The sequence below is a fragment of the Gouania willdenowi genome, chromosome 5, assembly GCF_900634775.1.
Source record: "Gouania willdenowi chromosome 5, fGouWil2.1, whole genome shotgun sequence".
Classification (NCBI taxonomy): domain Eukaryota; kingdom Metazoa; phylum Chordata; class Actinopteri; order Blenniiformes; family Gobiesocidae; genus Gouania; species Gouania willdenowi.
In genome coordinates this window covers 9,368,489-9,391,680 of record NC_041048.1, presented here as the reverse complement: position 1 = coordinate 9,391,680, position 23,192 = coordinate 9,368,489, and the positions used below count along the sequence as shown (strand labels likewise).

At 38.7% G+C, this 23,192-nt stretch overlaps 1 protein-coding gene across 4 annotated transcripts in view; it reads left to right on the top strand.

The window, feature by feature from the left end:
- The window catches only part of slc12a5a (solute carrier family 12 member 5a), a 201,340-nt gene extending 183,189 nt beyond the window's left edge, over positions 1-18,151 (top strand). For 2 of the 4 annotated variants that reach the window (XM_028445739.1, XM_028445743.1), the window contains exons 18-26: positions 1,310-1,505; positions 6,138-6,307; positions 6,434-6,565; positions 8,006-8,113; positions 10,490-10,618; positions 11,593-11,819; positions 12,443-12,457; positions 12,665-12,798; positions 15,467-18,151. In XM_028445739.1, coding sequence (XP_028301540.1) covers positions 1,310-1,505; positions 6,138-6,307; positions 6,434-6,565; positions 8,006-8,113; positions 10,490-10,618; positions 11,593-11,819; positions 12,443-12,457; positions 12,665-12,798; positions 15,467-15,558 — 1,203 coding nt within the window. In that variant the 3' untranslated portion in view covers positions 15,559-18,151. The remainder of the gene's footprint in view (positions 1-1,309; positions 1,506-6,137; positions 6,308-6,433; positions 6,566-8,005; positions 8,114-10,489; positions 10,619-11,592; positions 11,820-12,442; positions 12,458-12,664; positions 12,799-15,466) is intronic. The other 2 variants (XM_028445742.1, XM_028445741.1) reach the window with 2 other exon arrangements.
- The last annotated feature ends 5,041 nt before the right edge of the window (positions 18,152-23,192 follow it).

Genomic DNA, 23,192 nt, shown 5'->3' with positions numbered 1-23,192 from the left:
AGCCACAGCTGTCCTGGGGCATACTGACAGAAGCATGGCTGCCATTACCTAAGGACATATATCCCTTTCATGGGAATTATTTATTGGAATTAACCAGAAATTCTGTGTAACTTTTTAATAACTGATGCTGATATTTTAGATGATGTCAACATCTATTTTCCCAACTATATTTAACATCCCTGTTGAAGGGTTAACCTTCCAGTTGGAAAATTTCCAAGTAATTGCGTGAATTCCTATGGAAAGTTTAAGACATTCAAAATTCCTGGAATCTTGCAACCCTAGTGGAAATGTTTTATTTTGAATGGATATTCATATTTATGTTGGGCTATGATATGATGCAGTTCTTTAGAATTGCTTTCAATTTCTGCTCAATTCCAATAAGTAATTCCCAAGAAAAGTTTATTTTTTTGAATAATTTTTGAATCTGTTTTTATTTTGTGCTGTACGGTGTCCTTGGGTGACCTGAAAGGTGCTTTTATTATTAATTCCCAAAACTACCAATTTTAGATTCCTGTGAAAACTCACCATATATTTTCCACCTCTTTTCAACCTTAAACAGTATGTGAGGATGTGATGGTTACTGTAGCTCGGTTTGATGAAAGAATAAAGAAAAAGGAGGTAAGGGATGGTGTGGATGCTGCAGTTTGTGACTCACGCAGGTAAGCAAGTCCAAGGTTTAATAAATAGTAATCTCCCCCAAGCACTGAGAGGATTTCAAAATTGAAACAACTGCCGGCATCAAAAAACAAATGAAGTAACTTCTGGCAGCCTCCAGCACAAATAAGCCTTTACCAACACACACAAAACTGCTGATTTAATGGTGTTTTTTCTTGCTTTTATTGACAGGGTGGGTGTAGTGTGACGTGAAGCCAAAGTATAAAAAAGTCGATATTGGAGAAAAAGAGCTTATTAACAAAAAAAATGAAACTAAAGGTCTGGAGGTGAAGACAAAATCAGCAGCAGATTAACTAAGAAAGCAGATAAAAGAAAACAAGTCGTTTTGCCAAATGTAAAGAGAAACCATGACATAATATCTATTATTGATGACACTAGATAAGGATCCAATATGTAGAACACGCCAGTTTACGCATAAAATGACTACATATATTGAATAGAAAGCAGGAAGCATGAATAGAGAAATAATGAAAACAAAATGCACTAAAAACCTAGACAGGCTTTTGAACCTTTTACATTTTAGGTAAAGTCTGGCCAGGGACACCAGATGAAAACTAGCCTCTTGTGGCTCATATACAGCATGCTTGTTCATTTGAATCAGTTGTGTGATTACCCAACGTGAATCTCTTTGCAGGCATTGCGTAAGCTGATGGAGACTGAGAAAGTGAAGGGCTTCTGTCAGGTGACCGTGTCCTCCAACCTGCGCGACGCCACATCTCACCTGCTCCAGGCCAGCGGGCTCGGGGGTTTGAAACATAACGCCGTGCTGGTCAGCTGGCCACGCAACTGGAAGCAAGGCGACGAACACCTGAAGTTGAGGAACTTCATCGGTGGGTGGTTGAGAGAGAAAAGGGTTTTTAATGGGTGGTAAACTCTCCATAAGTTTAAGAAAAAATCTGATCCAACCAATATTTGTTTAAAAAAGCTAAAATAAATTGGTCAGTGGATCAGTTTTTCCAAAAATGTATCGGTAACACTTAACTTGAAGTTTTATATACAGTATAAGGCTGATCTTACGCTGTCATTGGCATGAATAAGGTGTCATGAAAGCTGTCTATAGCTGGGCTTGCTTTACAGATTTTCACAAAAATAAAAGTGATATTTCTAAATGTCGACAAAGTATAATTGCGCCTTGAACTTGTTTCAATTGAACGTTGTTTTGAGGAGGAGCCTCGTAACTCACGTGAAATCTCATCCCACAAGACCTTGCCGCAGGGAGACGGACGCTCCCAACCTGCTTATAATATAATATATATTCCTTTGTTGTTTTACGCCTAATGTGGCAGTAATCATTTTTAAGTATAATGCTAAGAAATGTCCGGGTCTCGTACCGCGCCATGTTTTCTCTGAGAGAAGTGGTCATGTGACCATGTACATCATGTTCTGTGACATGTATTTGCTTTTGCAACACATTTCAATATGGTTACAGTGACCGGATTTTTTTTGTTACATAAGTTAAAATTACAATTATAATTTTTTTGCCCTGAAACTCAATTACAAATATGTTCTGAATTACTAAAGTTCAAATTTAAAGAATGACAATTACTGAGCCTGAAATAAATAAGCCCATAAAATGTTTTTAGGGTCTTATGATAGCCTCATCTCATAAAAAAATGGTAACGTTTTTAATTTTTTTGCATTCACCTCTGAAATGTGGGTGTTTTTTTCTCATTTTTCATACCTTACTGGATTTTAAACCCAGTTTGTGTGCTTATCATATTTAAACTAGTTTTTAGCGTCTCATGAACCCAAAATCTAAATTTTTTTTTAATTTTTATGCCTTGGCACTGACAGTTTTTAAAGATTTTCCATGTCAATTACAAATACGAAGTCAATTTTCTGAACGAAATTAAAATTCAAATATGATTACAACAGCAACAGATTTTTTTTCCAAATATAATTACAATTATAATTACATCATAATTATAATGAATTATCAATTACGCGATTACAATGATAATTGATCCCTACCCTGATTTTTATATTGGTAAATATTATTAAACTTATAAAGTCTTGTAAAGAAAGTCTCTAACTAGTGATTTAATCCAATAGAATAAAAACAGATGGAGTTCAGCAGATTATTTTTTCATGCAGAGGAGTTGTTAAACTTTCAAAGGTTCACCACTTCAGCCAAAAACATCGTTGTTGCTTTTTTATTTTCATCTGCATGAGACAAATCCCATCCAGCAGCAGCGTTTCAGATGGTTCTTTGTAGCTTATTTATTCTCTTTGTAGAGTGAAGAGTCTGTGAAAGTCTTACACTCATTAAAGGAAAAAGGAGGAATTGAGCATATACACCACAAAATGTGGCCCAAAAGAAAACTCCCCTGGAAGTGAGTCATAAAGCATCTTTTTAGCACCAAATGTTCTGAATGAGGTCAGCCAAAGTGCATTGCGCATTGGAGAGATCTGATAATACCTGATGCATAGCAAGTGATAAAGATAAAAATCCTGCACTGTAGTTCCTAAAAAACACTTCACTTGGCAAAGCTTTTCTTACATGGTGTGAATTGGCAGTACTTAGTGTAGAGCTACTGACGATGACACAGCGCATATTCACTCTATGACCAGTGACGTGCCGTGACCACTAGGGTTGGGTAGGCACGTTGCAAATCGAGACCACCAATGACAATTTCATATGTTTCTGCTGGCAAGTGTCAATCAAACAAAATCAACATCGTAAAACACAATTAAAGAAACAAACAATTATTTAATACAGCCTCCATACTCTCCCAACAAGATATATTTCATGACACGACAGCACATCCGTTGTTTGTGTTGGAAACACAGAGAAAATAACAACAACAACAACTCAGAATGAGGGTTACGTATGTAAGTACGGTTCTATGAATCCTGGATGTCCGCCAGAACCGCCTCTGGCGGTTGCACTATAGGCATACTGAATGACCTCCACTACCCAGTGAGAGAGTCTCTGTTTAGAAAGTGCGGTCCCCCTTCTACAGCCCCCATGGCAGGCGAAAAGGCTGTCTGTCGTTCGTAGGCTAGCTGTCGCCTCCATGTAAGCCTTAAGCGATGATTCAGATCCACGTGATTCAGATCCACCGTCACCAACCAGTCTCCTGCTGAGACAGTCTGAAGGACATCTGCTACACGCAGCATATGGAAGGGGAGAACTTTGAGAAACCGGTTCAACCCCCCCAAGTCCAGGATCGGGCAAAATCCGCCCTCTTTTTTGGGCACTAGAAAATAAGTGGAGTAAAACCCGCTGAGGCAAGCCTCCAGTTCCACTAGCTCGATGGCACCCTTCTCTAGAAGGGTGACTACCTCGTGATGTAGCACAAGGGATTTTACGGGATCTCTGACCACACTGCGTTTGATCTCGCTGAATGTAGGGGGCCGGCGTCGGAACTGTAGTGTGTAACCTCTGGATAGCGTGGACACTACCCAAGGGTCTGTGGTCTGCTCTTCCCAGCAGAGGAGCTGCTCTTGGGAAAAGAGTCTGACGACCGGCCCCTGAGGTTCAGGTTCCGCCCCCCTTGCCCCTGGGGCTCTGCGGGGGCCATCCACACATAGAAAAGCCTCAGTGAGACGCATCCACAAAGTCAATCCTTCCTTTCACTGTAAAAAATATAAACATATTTCTGACCTTTCCTTTGCTGAAGCTCTGGTAGCTCAGGTGTTGGTCTCCCATCTTTTAAAAGCTGTCGTTTTTTCTCAAAAGAAAGTTTCTCTATCGTCTCATCCTGCCTATAGTGTTATCTCGCCTTCTAGCTAGAGAACATAACAGCAGTGGCCACACTCTATCAATTCACTAATGCACTGTGAACTTACGTATAGGATTTAGCATAGCACGGTTACGTTCAAAGGCAGCGTAGAGAGCTGCCTTTCGACATAAATGGTTGTCATCTTGGCGAACTGACTGCGCGTGCACAAACACATAAAAACACGCTATGGGAACAGAGGCAGAGCAGCAATGTGCTTTTGGGAGTGGGCGTGGCCTCCTCCTGCCTTACAGCGGAGTGAGACTTTGCAGCCATACCAGGAAATAGCGCTGTTTAGTCATTTGGTCTATGAAACGCACAAAATGCTGACACTTTCAAACTTACAGGTACTGTAGGCTATCGGAAATGGAAAAATAAATCATTTATAATTATATTATAATTAAAACAAATAATCAAAATATCAATTCACCCTTGGGTAGGCACTGCCTACCTTGCCTACCCTGACTGCACGTCACTGTCTATGACCCACCTTGGACACACAAGTGAAAAGGACCTGGACTCGATACTGCTTTTTAGTCAGATTTCGTTAAACACTTTTCAACACATGGTACATGAGATAACGCGTTCCCATCTGCAGACCGGACCAGTTATACCAAGCATGCACGCCTTTCCCCTGAGGTGGGATATTGTTACAATAAATGCAATTAAGGCAAAAGAAAAGAGGGAAAATTGGCTCTGAAATATCATGATATCTGAACTGAGGGCCACGTTATCAACAAACAGAATATTGACGAATCGGAGCATTAATGCAGGAGAGAACAAAGGGTTTGTTTCCATGTATTGTGTTTTTGGGGTTTTTTATTTTTGCGCATATTTTTTAAATCATAGGTTTTGTTTTTGAACTCCTTTTATGTGTTTTTGGTGTTATTTTCTATGTTTTGATGTATTTTACTGCGGTTTTGTGTATTTTTAAAAGTAATTTTGTTTGTTATATTACTGTTATTTTGTTGTTGTTTTTATTTTATTTTCTGCTTTCTCTGTCATGTGTCAAATTAACTTCTTAAATCACAATTTTTGGGGGAATCCATTTGGGGGCCCATGTCTGGCCTCGATAATACAAATTCAATTCAACTTTATTTATGTTGTGCCGAATATAGCAAGTCATCTCATGGTACTCATCACAAATAATAGGGGTTTCTTTAAATAAATAAATAAATGAACACTCCCAAATGCTTGCTCTGTTAATACAGATTGTTTATTTTAATGCATTTCAAACCTTTTTTCAACTCAAAAGGAAATTGAGATTACCTTCATTTGCAATTTCATTAAATTAACAAAAACATTAAAATGAAAACGCACAGCAGAATAAAGATAAATCCTTTAAAATAATTGCAGTGATAGAAACAATGGTCAGAAATGAAAATCCTAGAATCTGTCAGAGAAGGAAGTATCGGTACCTCCATTGACTCTTAACTCAAAGAACAATCTTTGCACATTTTTCTTCCAATAAATGTAGTTTTGTCTGTGCAGAACATCTGTATATGGTGTTTTTTCTTCTTGTTGATTTTCAGATTGTATGATTATATATGGTTTCTTCTATCTGGTTTATGGAGGTTGTACTAGATTGAAGAGTTCGAGATAAGGGTGCACTGTTCTGTATTTTTCAGGTTTAAACTAAACATTCAAATGTTCTTTCATTAAAAATGTAAAGTAATTCTAAATATTGCCGTTCAGTGTTTTTTTAAATACTTTTCTCATCCCTCCCTTCGTGTTGTCCAGAACTGGTCAGAGAAACGACTGCAGCAGACCTGGCTCTGCTTGTCCCGAAGAACATCGCTGCCTTCCCGTCCAACGGCGAACGCTTCACCGAAGGTCACATCGATGTGTGGTGGATCGTTCATGATGGAGGAATGCTGATGCTGCTGCCATTCCTCCTCCGCCAACACAAGGTACCACATTCATCAACCAATAACTGGTGTTATTGGTCACACAGCAGCCTGAACTAGGTTTACTCCGTCATTCTCAGTCATTTCTCACACAAAGCACGTGTTAAATGTTGTCTTTTTGATGCTAAGGTCTGGAGGAAGTGCAAGATGCGCATCTTCACCGTGGCTCAGATGGACGACAACAGCATCCAAATGAAGAAGGACCTGACCACTTTCCTCTATCATCTCCGCATCGACGCCATGGTGGAAGTTGTAGAAATGGTGCGTTAAATTCTCCTTAACCCTCGGAGCATCTTTGTGACCAAAAGTGACATTTTGGGTGATTTTATTTATTTGTTTGCCTCTTAATATTCCAGCCATTTTAAAGGTTAGCTGTATGAAACTTTAACACTATTGTTTTTACATTTTTATTTGCTTGATTCCAAAATCATGTGTATTGGAAGTTTATAGAAATGGAGATAAGCATCCCCATTGACTCCCATTGTTACTGCATATTTTTCATTTACTGTAATCATGACATAGCATAATGCTTTTTCCAATAATACCTAATAGATCTAAGCCTCTACCTTCAAAATAAAGGGAAAATATGTTTTAGGTGTAATGACCCCCTACCAGCATGTCCATTTTAGAGAAATTTCAGTGAAAGCCTGGATTTCTTATCTTGCAAAATATACAAGGCGTACAAGTGTAATTTTTTCTTTTGCTATCAATTAATGACATGGTCAAGGCTGTGATATTCCCATCACAAATATTTCACTTTGGCCATAATTTTTGGAAATACTGCATATTTAGTGTTTTTCCTGCTGAAAAAATCAGAGGTTCTCATAATAAAAAGTCCATAGAAACATAAAAAGAGTTTGAAATCTATAATACATTTTATATCTATGTATAGGTCTAAAGTAGTTAAAAATATCTGATGCGGTGGAAGTAAAAAAAAGTAAATTTTTATTGCACTTTTATGAGACGGACCGTTTAGGTACACAAGGTGTCCGAGTGTATGTAAATTTAAAGGAGTGCACAAGGGTTAATCATGGCTAGGGCTGGGCAATATATCGATATTGAAGATATATAGAGTCTTCTATTTTGGCGATATAGAAAATTTCAATATCGCCTATATCGATAGAAGTATATATATTTTTTCACATCATATTTTGTATTAAAATACTTGTTTTAGGAGTCGCTGCTATCACTACTTCATAGAACAGCATGAACAGCACAGTTAGATGTATTGTTGAGTGCATTCTAACCCAGACCTTCCCCATAACAAGCCACACTACAGAACTCACTCACATGTGCTATCCCATAGAGAAGAAAGAGCCAAAAGTGGCACATATTGTGTAGTTGTTTGATAGTAAATATCCCAGTCCCATTGTGTATTTTTTGAGGAAAATTTTATGATTTTTGTACAAATTTTGACTTTTTTCAACAGTTTAACATTAAAAATAGAATTTATAAGCTTTGTTTCGTTTACACAGTGATTCGTGTTTGCTCTGTCATTTCTTCTTTCTCCTGCGGGCCAAATTTAATGTTCCAAACAGCCGGATTTGGCCCCCGGGCCATGAGTTTGACACATACATACAATTATGAGAATCTTATCTTCAAGTTATTTCCAACCCAGTAATATCCTGTACATCATACTGGTCAAATAATGTTCAGAGAAATGTAAAGAACAACTGAAAGCCTATTTGGTTTCTCTCTCAGCACGACAGCGATATCTCCGCCTATACCTATGAGAAGACCCTGGTGATGGAGCAGCGCTCACAGATGCTAAAGCAGATAAACCTGACCAAGACCGAGCGCGAACGAGAGGTAAGACGGTTTTATCCATGTCCAACATCCAAGTGCACACGTAGTAGCGTTAAGGAAACCTGACAGGACAGGCATGACTTGCTAACGTAATCTGCTTTGACATGATATAACATGACGCAGAAGCTCCTCAGGACGAGAGATTGTCCTCAGTTGAACTGGATCATCCATGCTTGTGTTTCCTAACACGCTGATACTGCACAGAGATGCTGGTTTACTGTTAAGAATGGCAGAAAGAAATAATGAGTGATATTGTTTGACTTTCATATATTGTTGGTCACTGCAGAAACAACAATGAATAAAGCTCATCCACTCATTTTTTTTTAAAGAATGAGCCTATATTTCATCCAAACAGTTTAGATTTGGTGGTAGGGCTCTGTTCTGGAACCTCTCTGCCCTTCCAGCAGCTGCGTAGAAAGCCAGAAACAAAGGGAACTCCCCCTCGCTCTTCCATGAGCTACATGTAGAGGCATAAGCAGAAAGAGCGGTCAGCAGGACACCCTGGAACAGAAGCTCAGACATTAGATGGCAACCGAAGACACTGTTTAATTAGACAAAAGAGGAGGAGCTGGATTGGGCTGGGCACAGCACTCATTATAGACGCAAAAAATGCGATGGAACCACACCACCGCCAGGTTTGATCGATACGTACAACCTCAGGGTGATCAAAAATGTTAATTATATCCTTGTCAAAAACCAAAAAGGAAGTCAGCCATCTTGGGTCAAAGGTCAAAAATGGTGTTTCGCCCTGGAATCGCATTTGCGCAAACTAGTTGTTAATATTATTATTATTATTATTATTATTATTATTATTATTATTATTATTATTATTATTATTATTATCAAATGGTCATATGACTTGAAGTTTTACGCATTGCATTGTGGAATTTGGAGTCCTGTAGAAAAATCCAAAGTGTAAAACGTTCTTTAAAAAGTATTTTTCTTTATTGTTGCCAGATTTCTTGTGTTTCTTTGCCAGACAAGACGCCCAGTGGCCAGTTTCTTTCTTTATCGTGTTGTTTGTCCAATTTCGGGTGTTTACGTGAAATATCAGCATCCGACATTGTTTTGTAAACAAGTTTCAATGTGTGAAAACAGCAGAAATGTCATTTTAGCAGAGTTTTTGGTGTCACACTAGCATCAGTAGTGGATGAGAACAACTTTTAGATGAAATACAGGTACAGTTTAAATGTCAGTTCTGTGGTTAAGCAGTTTTAAGCAAACTTTCCTGAACAGCAGATAATTTAATCAGAATCAGAATAAGAATCAGCTTTATTGACCAGGTACAGTTTAGAACAATACGAGGAATTTGACTTGGTAGTTGCAGTGAAAGAAGACACATCAACACACCGGGGCAGCCTTTTGCGGCGCCCACATATTTAGGTGAAAAAGGGATCAACAACAGGAGGAGAGGAGGGGTGAGGGGGAAAAAAAAACTGCCAGTTTGAAACTGATTTCCCTAAACAGAGAAAACAGTGTGAAACCAGGAAAAAAAACCGCCTCTGCAAACATAAATGTAAGCATGACACAGTCAAACAACTCGAGACAAGGCATGTGGGAAGGGTTGGGTGGGAGGTTGGCTGGGGGAGGGGGTCAGGTGGGAAGAACAGCAGGATTCCAGCCGTTTGGGGACATGGGCGTGCTGCCAATGGGCGCTGCAACCACGCCTCCATGCAGCTGTGGGTGGGAGGTGGGGAAAGTTGGCCAACGAGGCATTTGAAGTTGAAGACCTGTAGCTGCGTTACTGACAACCAGATGACGTGTGGAAAAGTTCAGCAACAACAGTTCCAGGAGGAATGTAGGGAAGGAGCGGGGGGAGGGAGTGGGGGTAAGAGCCGCCGTCTGCAGAAACTTCCTGGTGATAAGAGTTGAGACAACCTTGGCTTTAGCCTTGGCTGGCTGGGGAGCCGAAAGGGAGATAAGCAATGTGATTTGATACAGGCTATGTCAAATTCCAATAGCCTTCTGTCCTGGGTCTCTCTGCTGTAATCCAATGAGTGGCCTAGTTTCCACTTCCACATCTTCCACGGAAAGGATGGACAGACACACAACTCGCCACTTGTTCCAAGGGTCAAGGGTGTATCCAGCCGCAAACGTCCCGCTTGGACATGCGGGTTCACCACCCCCGGTTCTTTTCGTCGAAAAAATCTGATCGATAGCACTGAGAGACCAACTAATTAATTCCATTATTCCGGTTTTGGATGAGTTACAGAGAGAGGCTCTTGTTAGGCTCACAAGACCAGACAAAGCAGCAGCTGGGAGAGATAAGAAAGGAAGGGAGGGAGAAACAGAGAGTGCGACTGTCCTCGTCGAGAGAAGCGACATGTGGGCCCACATGTCTTAATTTCAGTGCCTGTCTCTGGTTTGCGTCATCCACAGATCCAGAGCATCACCGATTCATCCCGTGGGTCGATCCGCCGTAAAAACCCGGCCGCTGTGACCACCCAGCTGAGTGTGACCGAGGACCCGCCCGCACCCCCCACCAAGGAGGAGAAGCCTGAGGAGGAGGTAAGACCGCCTGTAGCCCAGCCCTGTGTGTTTGTTCAATGACAACAAGTCACAAAGTTAGATTATCTCTCTTTTTTTATCTCTTTTTTGATGTACGGATATATGAGACATGACTTCACACATATTTACATTAAGATTAACAAAAGTTGAAATGTTTTTAGAAATATATCTGTAATAGACTTAAATTTAAATATGAAACTAACATGATAGCATTTAATCATCATTGCAAGATTGCTGCCTTTTTAAAATTCTCTTGTCCTCATTTTATCATTATTTATAAAAAATGTTTTGGTTTTTAAAAATGTTTTCTTTAGGCATTCCTAATATTATAAATATTAGGAGTTAGTTTATAATTCTGATGCATTTTTATAACTCATCCTTTACAAGCCTAGGTTTGGTTTGATTTCATTCATGTGAAGAAGGAAAGCCTTTTTAAGCTTAAATAACTTTTCCTATATCAGCATTTTATAAAATAGAATTATTAAGCATGACCATAATAATTATCAGGACATATACTAAATGTATTTGTATGAATCCAAACAAAAAAGCACTAAACTATGAAATAGTTTTTCTGTATTTTATATATATATTATATATTATAAATTACCTATCATGACCCACCAACTCATCGGGGAGTCACATCCCACACTTTGAGGATCATTGTGTTGATAGTGATAACAACTGACAATATATTTTTCAAAAAAGAGTTAAAATTATCCCTTTATCTGTGATGGGGGAGTTACCTTTGTAAATCCTCACATCCTCATTGTTAAATTCTTTTTTTCAACATTATATTATGATGTAGAGTTAAAACTACTGACCAACAGTGTTTCTGCTGTACAGGAAATGACCTGACGTGTCCTTCCTCTCCCTCTCAATCACTCTGCCTGCATTCCTACTTTTTCCACCGCAAACGCAACTCAATCTTCCATGGAATGTACATGTCCACTTTTCCTCTCGTCTCATGGTCAAAGTCGACCTCTCCCCCTGTGTCCCCCCTTGATCAGGTCCAGCTGATCCATGACAACACCACCCCGACCAGCCCCGCTACCCCGGCCACCCTGCTGACCCCCCCTGAGGCGGCCCAGAGCCCCGGTGAGCAGGTCCAGATGACTTGGACTGAGAAGTGTGACGGCGAGCCAGCAAAGCCGCCAGGGGCCGCCACACAAGAGGGCATCAAAGACATCTTCAGCATGAAACCGTGAGTGCTTCATGACCTTCATCACCAGGGGTGTCAATCTTATTTTAGTTCAGGGGCCAAATACGGAGCAGTGTAATCTTAAGTGGGCCACAGATTTTATGCAGGGGAAAAGGAATCATTTCGACAATATTGTGCACAGTGTGCACATAAAATACTAAATATGTAAGAAACTGACCATATCCAAGCAATAAGTGACAGATATCAGTCCCTGCAGGATCTTCACTTCAAATTTCCTAGATTTTGTGACCAATTTCTATTTAATTAAAGGAAATATTATGTAATTATTTGAGGAAAATTTAAGGATTTGTAAGAATTTTGCGTTTCTTCAACAGTTTAACATTAAACATGACTGTAATCATGTGATATAAGCACTGGGAAAACTGTGAGCCCCTACAAATACTGTTGAGTTTCAGTTACACAATGATTCATGTTTTCTCTGTCATTCCTACTTTCTCCTGTGGGCCGAATTAGATGCTCCAAAGGACCAGATTTGGCCCCCGGGCCCTAAGTTTGACATGTGTGATAGAAAGATGATTTTAGGCCTGGATTCAGCAGTAAAGTTTAGGAAAACATTGGCAGCTTAGTACTTACACTGATGTCTTTCTCTTCCTGTCATGCTGCAGTGAGTGGGAGAACCTGTAAGTACTGAAGCCCCTACAAATCCATTCAGTTCATTTACATGGTATACTGGTCAAGTGAGCCATACGAGCAGATGAAGATCACAACAACCGTGTGAATGAGCATCTGTCAACTCCGTTCCTTCAAAACGTCACAACATCCCTCACACAGTGTCGCTGATATCAGTGATAATCAGCCTTTTTGTCCCTCTGTCCCCACCCCCGTAGGAACCAGTCCAACGTGCGACGCATGCACACGGCGCTGCGGCTGAATGAAGTCATCATCAAAAAGTCCTCAGAGGCCAAGCTCGTCCTCCTCAACATGCCGGGGCCCCCCAAGAACCGGACAGGTGACGAGAACTGTATCCTTCAGAGGCAGAGCGTTTGCATCGAAAGCTACAGCGCAATGGTTGAGCTTTTGTTCTGAAAAGCTGTTTTCTAAAGTAAACACACAATATTTCTGTAAAAAAAAACACACATAATGACAGAAAAATACACAAACAACAGCAAAACTACACAAAAAGGCACCAGTAATACACACAATGACCCTCATTTATCAACTGTTCATACATTCAGATCTGTGCGTATGACAGGAGTCTGTAGCTCCAGTATTTATCGATTCTAACGCGAGCGTGAATGTGTAGATTTGCGGTGCAGCACAGAAATATCTGACTGAGACTAGAAATAAAGTATTAAACAAGCTTTAGCTGTCATTGGACACATCAGACACACATTCAAAACAGATCTAAATGGATTATTAAGACTAATTAAACAAAATAAAATTAATTTTAAGAAAAGCCCACGTTATTTCCCTTCCATGGAATACCTGATAACCCTGCTGGTAAACTTTAAAATGTCACTTTAAACTTTTACAAATGTGCTACAGTAATTAATCCGTAATGTGATTATTTATAGGTGAAATTGACTGAATGCATAAACAAAGAAGAGAACAATGAGTAATTTTTAAGTTTATTTTTTGAGGGTTTTGATTGTTCATTTCTTTTAATATGTTAGTTGCGTGCGGACAACTGAGGCCGATAAACGGCATATTTCCGTGTGTCTCTTTAGGATCTCTGTTGTGTAGTTGTTCGCATCGCACACAGGGGGGCAGACTTCACCTGTTCAGTAGCTGATTCTCTTCCACAGAGCGTTTAAATAGGCTCCATTAAGTCCAGTTTTCACACGTTCAGAAAACACACATTTGTTTTGCTCCACCTCTGGTGTGAGAATGACGATTTTCATCCTGGAAATTATTTTTTTCCTGTTTGACCTCAGTGGGCGGGCCTTCGAAACAGGATGTTAATGACGATCGAATTCAGTCGCCACATTCATCAACACCCAGCCATTTGTACGCTGGGATTGGTCAGCTATGAATATTTTAAAAATCCTGTCATACGACCAAATGTGCACTCAAATTTTCACCTGTTTCCACGCAAGATTGATAAATGACTCCAAAAACACAATAATCGGAAACAGAAATGCAAAAAATCAACCCAATACCACTTGTCTGTGGAGTTTGTCAAAAGGCAATGATATATATTTATATATATAAAAAAAATGGAATCAGGTGCCAGACCTTTAGCATTATGGGTTTACATTGCTTGATCGATCAATCAGCAGCTGTAACCACAGGAGAGCAGGTTTGATTGAGTTCCTGGATCGGTTTGAGTCGCCCCCTGGCTTTAGTGCATCAACCAGGCGTGTCCAACTGTGCAGAGCATTCAGGGCTCAGCAGGAACAAGATGTTGAGTTAGTTCACCTGAGGATGAGCGGTGAGGGTTCACAGTGCTCCAGGAGAGGGTCTCCTCTCCTACTGATGAGCTGTGATGGAGTGGTTGAAATTAAGGGTGTAAGAAAAAAAATCAATTTGACGATATATCCCGATATTTCACCGCTCAATTATCATATCAATTAAAAAAATGTCAATAAATTTTTTTTAATCATGTTTTTCAACAAAAAACAAAATGTAATTCTACTAACATATGCATAGCACGTAAACGCCCGGTCACTAGGTGTCAGTGAACCACATCGAGAACGTAACAGAATCTGTTGTAGAAGCAAAAGTTAAACTTTTAAAATATATATACTGTATATATGTATACAGTTTGATAAATATACCACTTGTTTTTTATATTGGTACTTGACTTACAGCTAGTTAGCATTTACTCGTTTGCGTGAAATTAAAAAAATTTAATAAATTGTATTTCACATAATTTTGTACTTGTAAAGGTGAAATTTTTAATTATTGACATTGCGATATATTGCGATGTATATCGTATCTTTTTATATAGTCTGGTTTGGTACGTCAGAAATATGCCTAAAATTAAAAGTTTTTGCCAAAATACATTTTTTTGCTTAGGGGTCACATAAGCCTGAAATATCGGGGTTGCGTTTTTCCCGCTCTTCAACCTCATTTTATTTTTTGATTCCATTTTCAAAATGGCCACCTCGAGGTTGAATATGTTACATACTGTAATGGCGACCGTGGCTCAGAGGTAGAGTGGGTTGTCCAATAATCGAAGTGTTGGAGGTTTGAATCCCGCTCTAGCCAAATCATTGTTGTTGTGTCCTTGAGCAAGGCACATTCATTGTGCATGAATGTTGGTGGTGGTCAGAGGGGACGTAGGCGCGAAAGGGCAGCAACGTTTCTGTCAGTATGCCCCAGGGCAGCTGTGTAGCTGTGGCTACAATGTAGCTTACCACCACCAGAGTGACTGGTGTGAAAGAATAATGGTCTCTGTATGCTCTTTGAGTCTCCTCGAAAAAAGCTTTACATAAATCCAAGCCATTATTATTATTATTATTATTATTATTATTATTATTATTTATGACCCTTCTAAGTTACATACAATCATAAGTAAATGAAATTAGTAAAGTTAGTGAAATTTGTAATTACTAATATCGTGATGTATAACGCATTGTTTAGTATCAGGATATATCGTATCGTATTGTCCGATACATGACACATCACACCCCTAGTTGAAATATTGTATTTGCTTCCACTTTTTCTTTAACACTTCTTTCTCTCAGACATGGAGTTCCTTGAAGTTCTCACCGAAGGTCTGAACCGGGTCCTCCTGGTGCGCGGAGGCGGCCGCGAGGTCATCACCATTTACTCCTGAAAAAGCAGCCCCCCCCACCGTACTCCCTTCCCCTCCCACCTATCACCGCCCCCCCACCTGCTCCATGAGCCTTCACACGCTCAGCCACGGCGCCTCCTCATGCTTCTCTCTTTTATTTCTGCACCAAACCAACCAGTCCTCCAGGTCTCTCAGATTCACATGCTTTCTAGGTTTATTCCTTCGAGACTATCTCTCTTTGCTAGTTTTTTCGTCTGCTGAAGTTAAGCGGAGGAGGCCATGTTTGCTGGGGAGCGGGTGTTTTTCTCTGAGGTGTGTGCTCACGTGCATGTTGGTGTCTGTCTTTGTTCTTTTTTTATGTTTTTTTTTTCCCCTTTGATCCACGAGTGTGGCACAGATCCGGCTTCTGCTCGCAAAGAACGAGAGCCCGACTGAAATGAGCTCCACGTAGGATTCAGTCAGTTTAGTCGCCCCCTCACAGTCGGACACCGCCTGCGGAGCCCCCCCCCACACCTTACCCCCACCCTGACGGGAGAAGAAGACACTGCTACCCCACAGTCAGCACCAGCAGCTGGGGGACACGAGGCGACGACGGTCAAGTACGAACTGTGAAACTCACACCGGTGTAGCGAGCCCGTCAAACATGCAGGATTGTTTTTCATCTTTAACATTGTTTCTTGTGTTAATTGCCATCAGTTTCCTCAGTCCCCCCCCCCCCCCTTATTTCCCCTTTTAACATTTATTTTAGTGGCTGTTCATCTTTTTCATCTCCGTGGCCACTGATAGTGCCAAAAAAAACACAAGGCTAGCTTAGTATGTAGATTGACGCGTGACTAAAACTGTGAATAGTGTGTTTTCCGAGCAAAACTGGTGTGACCCGAATGAGGGGAGGTGACCCCCGAACTACTACCCTCCCTCCCCGACCCGTACGTGTTCAACGAGCAGACGATCATTGCCAGCACCCCTAACCCCCCCACCCAACCCCCCCGAGCGGATTTCACTGTATATAATGTACAAGCTCTGACGCGTTGTTCAGTATGAGTGTAGTATTTTTGTGACATACTTTAAAAAAAAAAAGCTTCTAGTGGAGAGAAAACGGCGATCCTTCGCTCCGAGGGACAGCTCAAAATAGCTGTTTTTAAATATTATATATATATATACATACAAATGTATTTATTTATTTATTTATCGGATTTATTTACTTAAATAGCATAGGCTCCTGTCACTATGGTAACCGTCATTGTAACCTTGACAACGCACTGCACCTGCACTGTTCACCACTGTGCAAAAAAAAGTAAAAACAAAACAGTCCGATTTGAATGATTTCATCGAGCTCATTAGGACAGGGGGGAAGAAAAAAATATATCTTACCAAACGTTATTTTTCCATCTTATAAGATAAATATTTATTTATGTTTAAAGGTAGAATATACGTGCATCGATGACATAGTTGCATATCACACAAAGCTTTATTATTGTTTTTGCCAAACGTAGATTCATTATAAATGTGCCATATCAAAGTATTTTTCAAAAAGAAAAGAGTAGAAAGATTTTTATTTAATCTGAATTTGAGGAGTAGTAAGAGTTGGCTGAAGAAAAGGTGAAGCTCGTCTCCTCCGACTGCTCTGATCCTGGAGTGGTTACATAATGTTATAGGGCAGGGGTGTCGAACTCATTTTAGTTCAGGGGCCAAATACGGAGCAGTTTGATCTCAAGTGGGCCACAGATTTTATGCGGGAAAACAATTAATTTCAACATTATTGTGCCCTAGTTTGCACTTCTACTTATACATAAAATACTAAATATGTAAGAAACTGACAATATTCTAGCAATACGTGATTGATATCTGTCCCACAACAGGATCTTCACTTTAAAGTTCCTAGATTTTGGGACCAATTTCTATTTAATTAAGGGAAATATTATGTAATAATTTGAGGAATATGTAAGTATTGTGTTAGAATTTTTAGTTTTAACACTAAAAAATGGCTGCAATCATGCGATATAAGCTCCAGGAGTGTTGAGTTTCATTTACACAATGATTCATATTTTCTCTATAATTTTGTACTTCCTCCTGTGGGCCGAGTTGGATGCTCCAAAGGGCCAGATTTGGCCCCCGGACCGTGAGTTTGACACAGGTGGTATAGGTTCGTAATCAGATGAAACACGGAGGACAAAGGACAGTCCGTGAGAATGAACTCTATGCAGTAGGTGAGATTTTATATCCTCCTGAATTGGTTTGAGGGACAATTTGTGAACAAAGTTAGCAAGTTATCTAGATTTTAAACACCAACAAACAAAAAATGAAGAAGTGCATTTTGGATGAATTGTGCAATAGTGGAAATCCGGACTCATGTAATCACCTTATTTTTTTACACATCTATTTTGTATATGTAGATTTCGTACGTCTCGGAAAAAACCCAGGATCGTCTCACTTTGATCAAAAGACAGCCGTCACTTTACTTTGAGATGTTTCCGTTTCTGTTCGCGCTCGAGAAAGACATTTTCTGTCATTTGCACTCTGTGTGTGTGTGTGTGTGCGTGTACATACAGTACACACACACACACACATACACAAACACGTTATATACACGACAATATAGGGAAGCAAAACTATTAGTTTTTAGAGCTATTTATTATAAACAATATTAAATGTTTTCAGTGTTGCTTGAATGTCAGACCATTTGTTGTGAATGCTGCTGGTATCTATAGAGTTCTTTGGACTGTAAATAGAGAAAAGTAAAGTTAGATCGGAGACGAAGTAAAATAAAGGGTATACAGAAAAACATATCAATGGGGGCGCTTGGTGTCTTACGGACGAGGCTGCACCTCTACACGTTTGGCCTGTTAGGAGAAAACTCCCACCTGAATTATCTTAATGCAATATTACAACAAATCATCAACCCTTCGCTTATATAAAGTATATATATATATATATGAATTTATAAATATATGCACACAATTGTGTGGTACTTACAACATGTTGATTAATATCTCTAATCCCTTCAGAAATATAATCAAGCTCTAAAGTAGCGTGTCATTTCCTGTGACGATGACGCAATGTTAACATCATAGTCTTTTGACTAAAATGCAACTTAATTTTAGTCCACATTTAGTCATTAGGACTATTTTAGTTACAGTCTAGTTTGAGTCAAATAAATGACATTAAGATTTTATCCGTTGCAGCTTTTTTTTTTCTTTTTTTTGCTTTTTTAAAAAAACTCTGACTGCAAATTTTGATTTAGTTTTAGTCAAACTTTGGTCACCAGGACTATTTTAGTTCATTTGTTAATTTTTTTTTTTTTTTAAAGCTGTATTCGATTACCATTGATTACCCTGATATGGGATGATGTTATTGTTGGTTTGTTAATACACAAAGACACATTTGATGTGATCAATAAGTAAGATCACATGATCACATGATTGGATTTCGTCCCATTTCACGAAATTGTAGTTTTGTTTTTATCAGTAAATGAAAACCTCACTAAAATTTGATATAATTTGTGTTTTTTTTTTTTTTTTTTAATTCGTCATAGCCTTGTTACTGACACTTAAAAATATATATACATTCGACGAAAACTATGACGAAGATTTTTATTCAACTAAATGAACACTGATACGAAGGTGCCAAACTGTTTCAAAATGAATATTCACCACTTATTTAAGGATTTCTACTCTTTGCTAAATTTCTAAGCTACCTTTGACACGCTTGACACTTGGAAAAAATAAAAATAAAAAAATGGAGTTCCAAGTTCTGAGGATTTACTTCATCATGCTTCGACTTCAAAGAGTTAGTGTGACGCTCACAGTGGCTTTTCTTTGGAGATAGCGGTTGTTTTAGGATTGTCTTGACAACTTTGCCTGCATCAACTGAGCCTCTCGAATTCACTAGAGAAAAAAATAAAAAAAATAAGAGAAGTGTCCCAATTTATTTATTGAATTATAATCGTTTTATAATTGCTGTTTGCATGGTACTCTGTGGCAATATTTGTTTTTGTGGTTTCTATAGTGCGACGTACACGCTCAAGGTGCGGGCCTAGTTGGGGGGGGGGGGAGGGGGGGGGAGGGGAGGGGGGGGGCCGAGTTCGACCTTGAAAAACGAGTCTATTACAAACGTATTAATGAGTTCATTATATTGTTACTCGTCATATTTGAACCTTGCTCAAGTAGTCTTATGTAAAAACTAAACCGGAGACATTGAGTTTGTTTGCAGAAAAGGTGTCGGGAAAAGGATCATTTCACCTTTGTAAATATATTTATCACTTAAGTCAGAAACACTGTATCCTGCTAGTGCTGTCTTTTGTTGTAATACACTGTTAGATCACTGTGGACAAAGTCTTAGTTTTGTAAAATGCGTGCAATATTGTTCAAATTTGTATTTTATTTTATTTTTTATTTTTTTGAAGTCCCACTGATGTTTTATGCTCTTTGTTTTGGTATAAATTACCGGGAGGTTTCAGCAGTCATTTTCACCACCAGAGACTTCTTTCACATAGCAGGCGTTGACAAACCTCGACTAAAACCAATAGCTGAAGACTTTTTTTTTAGGATTCACAACCAAAGTGTTTCTTCCTCAGCCTGGGTTGATTTTGTACGTAGCCACACCCTAAAAACACTTGTTTTCCACTGAATACATATATTATTCAGTATGAAGTAATGTACTTTATTGATCCTAGTCCCAGTCACTAGTTTCCTCTCACTGCCCTCGCTGAGCATTGATTGACAGCTCCAATGCGGAATTGTGCAGCGCTGTGGGGGCGGGGCTGCTGTGATTGGGCGTGTCTTAACTACTCCAGGAGCAGCGCCCATATTCAAGGGATTATTTTGAATTTTTCCCTAGTGGCAAACCAGCAAAAACCTGAGGGTGTGTTTAGACTTTAGGTTAAAAAGTGAGTGGGTGTGGAAAATGTTTATATCAGTTGTATTAATTCAGTTCAATTCAACAATAGTCATCTCAAAGTGCTTATCAAAGTATAAAACTCTTTAAGAGAAAAAAACTAACAAATTTGAAATGTACTGATATGTATTTAAAAATGCAAAAATCAATCAATGATCAAACATTTCCTTTAAATTACAATTCTTTATTATTTTTTTTAATTTTTAAAGCATTCCATGCCTTTAGTAGCAATTTACCATATTCATCCTATCGTAGTTTTATAAGATTCTTGACTTTATCCTATTATCTGTTTAATGAATCTAATTTCAGGACTTTCTTACAGTCTTAACTTAACTTTTTCTCATTAAAATTTTCATAAAAGGCTTGATTTGAATTTACATTCACAAATGTGTGACAAAATCAGACTAACACCTTTAAATTTCTTGTCATGAATGGGAATTATTTTAGCTTTAAATCTAAATATAGCATAGTTATGACCATTTAAGGTTAACAAAGCCAGGATTTACATGCTAGGGTTAATTAAACTTGGGTTACTCATACTGCACAACCCAGGGTTTCCTTAAAATCAGTGAAACCTAGGATTTTACGTCTTTTATTTCCGAGTTCAAAAACCCAGGATTAACAAAACCGGGATTTCTTTAACCCCTGCTATGTGAAACAGAATCCAAGTGTTTGAAAGTCTGAATTGTGGCAGAGACAGAAAAGGCTGCCTGTGACTCAGTGTCCCAGACGATCCCACAGCGACCCCCGGAGGCCCCAGGGTGTTTAACAGCCATCTTACAAATACAGGAAATATGAAATAACCCAGTTTATTTATTACATCGTTTCACTCCAACATTTTATAAGCGCATGCCCTTTTCATTTTTTCCTGTTTCTTGCCAAAACCTTCAAAGAAAAACAGCAACTGTTGACTATAAAATAGTGCTTGTCACTCAATATGTGAGGTGAGCCTTCCCCAAATCACCCCCCCCCCCATTTCCTGGTTCATAACCCCTCCTCCCCCAGCTCTGTATTTTAAATGTGATTGCAGTATAATTCTGAAAAATGATCAAAGAATATAAAACTTGCGCTTCCAAGTCTGGTACTGGCTCTGCTTGGACGACTGTCACCACACTTTGGAACCAGCACCTCCCTGTCTCGCCCTCCCCTCTTTCTCCTCCCCCCTCTTCTCCTAAAACTAGGCTCAAATCCTTCTTTTTCCTTTTTTCCCGCCTGCACAACTGTAGCATGAGACACACACACACACAAAAAAAAAGAAAACCTGCTGGTGATCATCACTCGGTCTCCATCCTTTAACGGATACAAAGGGCTCTGAAACACATCTGTCACCAGGTTGAGGAATAAAAAAACAACCTGGACCCAGATCAGTGCATGGATGGATTCAGATGAAGTCCAGATGAGGGAGGAAATCCATCCCAGTGTGAGTCCAAGCTTGTGCAAGCAGAGCCAAATCCCAGTCCATGTTGTGTATTCTCTCAATGCATGCACGCTATTATTACTACCCTGAACAAAGGTGTATTAAAGTATATTTGGGTGTATGTGGTATACAAGTGTTTTGTTGAATAATCAGAAGCTTTTATTTCAGTGGGATGGATCTTTTTTTTAAATTTCCTTAAAAATAAAAATAAAAAGGCCAATAATCGCATCAGAGAGAAGTGATTATAAGATAAAATTTTATGGTAGATCTCTCTTTCTTTAAAAAATAAAATACTTGATTTGTATTAAACATTATCTGTATAAGAAATATTTACCAAAGTTTAGTTCTGTTAACTCAGATTTTCAGATAACTGTAAATGTGTAAAATGTGCTCCAGTGAATTTGAACTGCTTTGATATAATTTACCATGCGCTCACATTTGTATGGAAGCCCAGTAAAAACTAGGATTAGCAAAATAAAATAGTAAAATGATAATGAAAAAAATCTAAATCTAAGTTTATGACTCAAGTCAACCACCAATGACAAAGCACCGACTCTCACTGTAAATGTTTTGGTTCACCACAGGAATCTAAAAGTGAGCTTTATGCATGACATGTTGTAATAGCTATCAACATAGTCTTCAGTGATGATATCCATCAGTAAAGATCACATGGGAGACCATTTAGACCTCTGAGGTAGTATCTCATAATTGTAAGATACTAAGTCATAATTGTGACTTAGTATCTCACCCACTAATAGGGAACGTGAGCTGTGTATAGACCGTTTTGAGACAGGTTAGTTTTATCCTATTGATGTGTTGTTGCTTGGTATCGCATAATTATGGATATCTCATAATTACAAATTAGTATCTCAATTTGCAGTGTCATAATTAAGACTTAATATCTTATAATTATGAATATTATCGCTTAATTATGACTAAGTATCTCAGTTATTGATACTCTCATAATGACGACTTAGTATCTCATAATTATGGATACTATCTTATAATTATGACAGAGTATCTCAATTATGAGTGTTTCATAATCATAGATACTACCTCACAATTATGACTTAGTATCTCTTAATTATGGATATTAACTCTTAATAATGTGTATTATCTCTTGACTTAATTTTTTTTTATTATTTTACTTTTCCTAGTTTTTAATATGATTTTTACTGGCAGTAATGGGCTTCCATACATTTGTATTATTTAGGTTTAAAGTGTTTCTCACTCGCTGAGGTTCTCTTCATTGTTGAAAATGAATAAATCTGATTATTAGAATTGATCAGATCAATAAATTAAGGAAATGTTCATTTTTGTTCCAGCTTTTTAACATCTCCAAAGCTCATAATAAACACCATTGGCT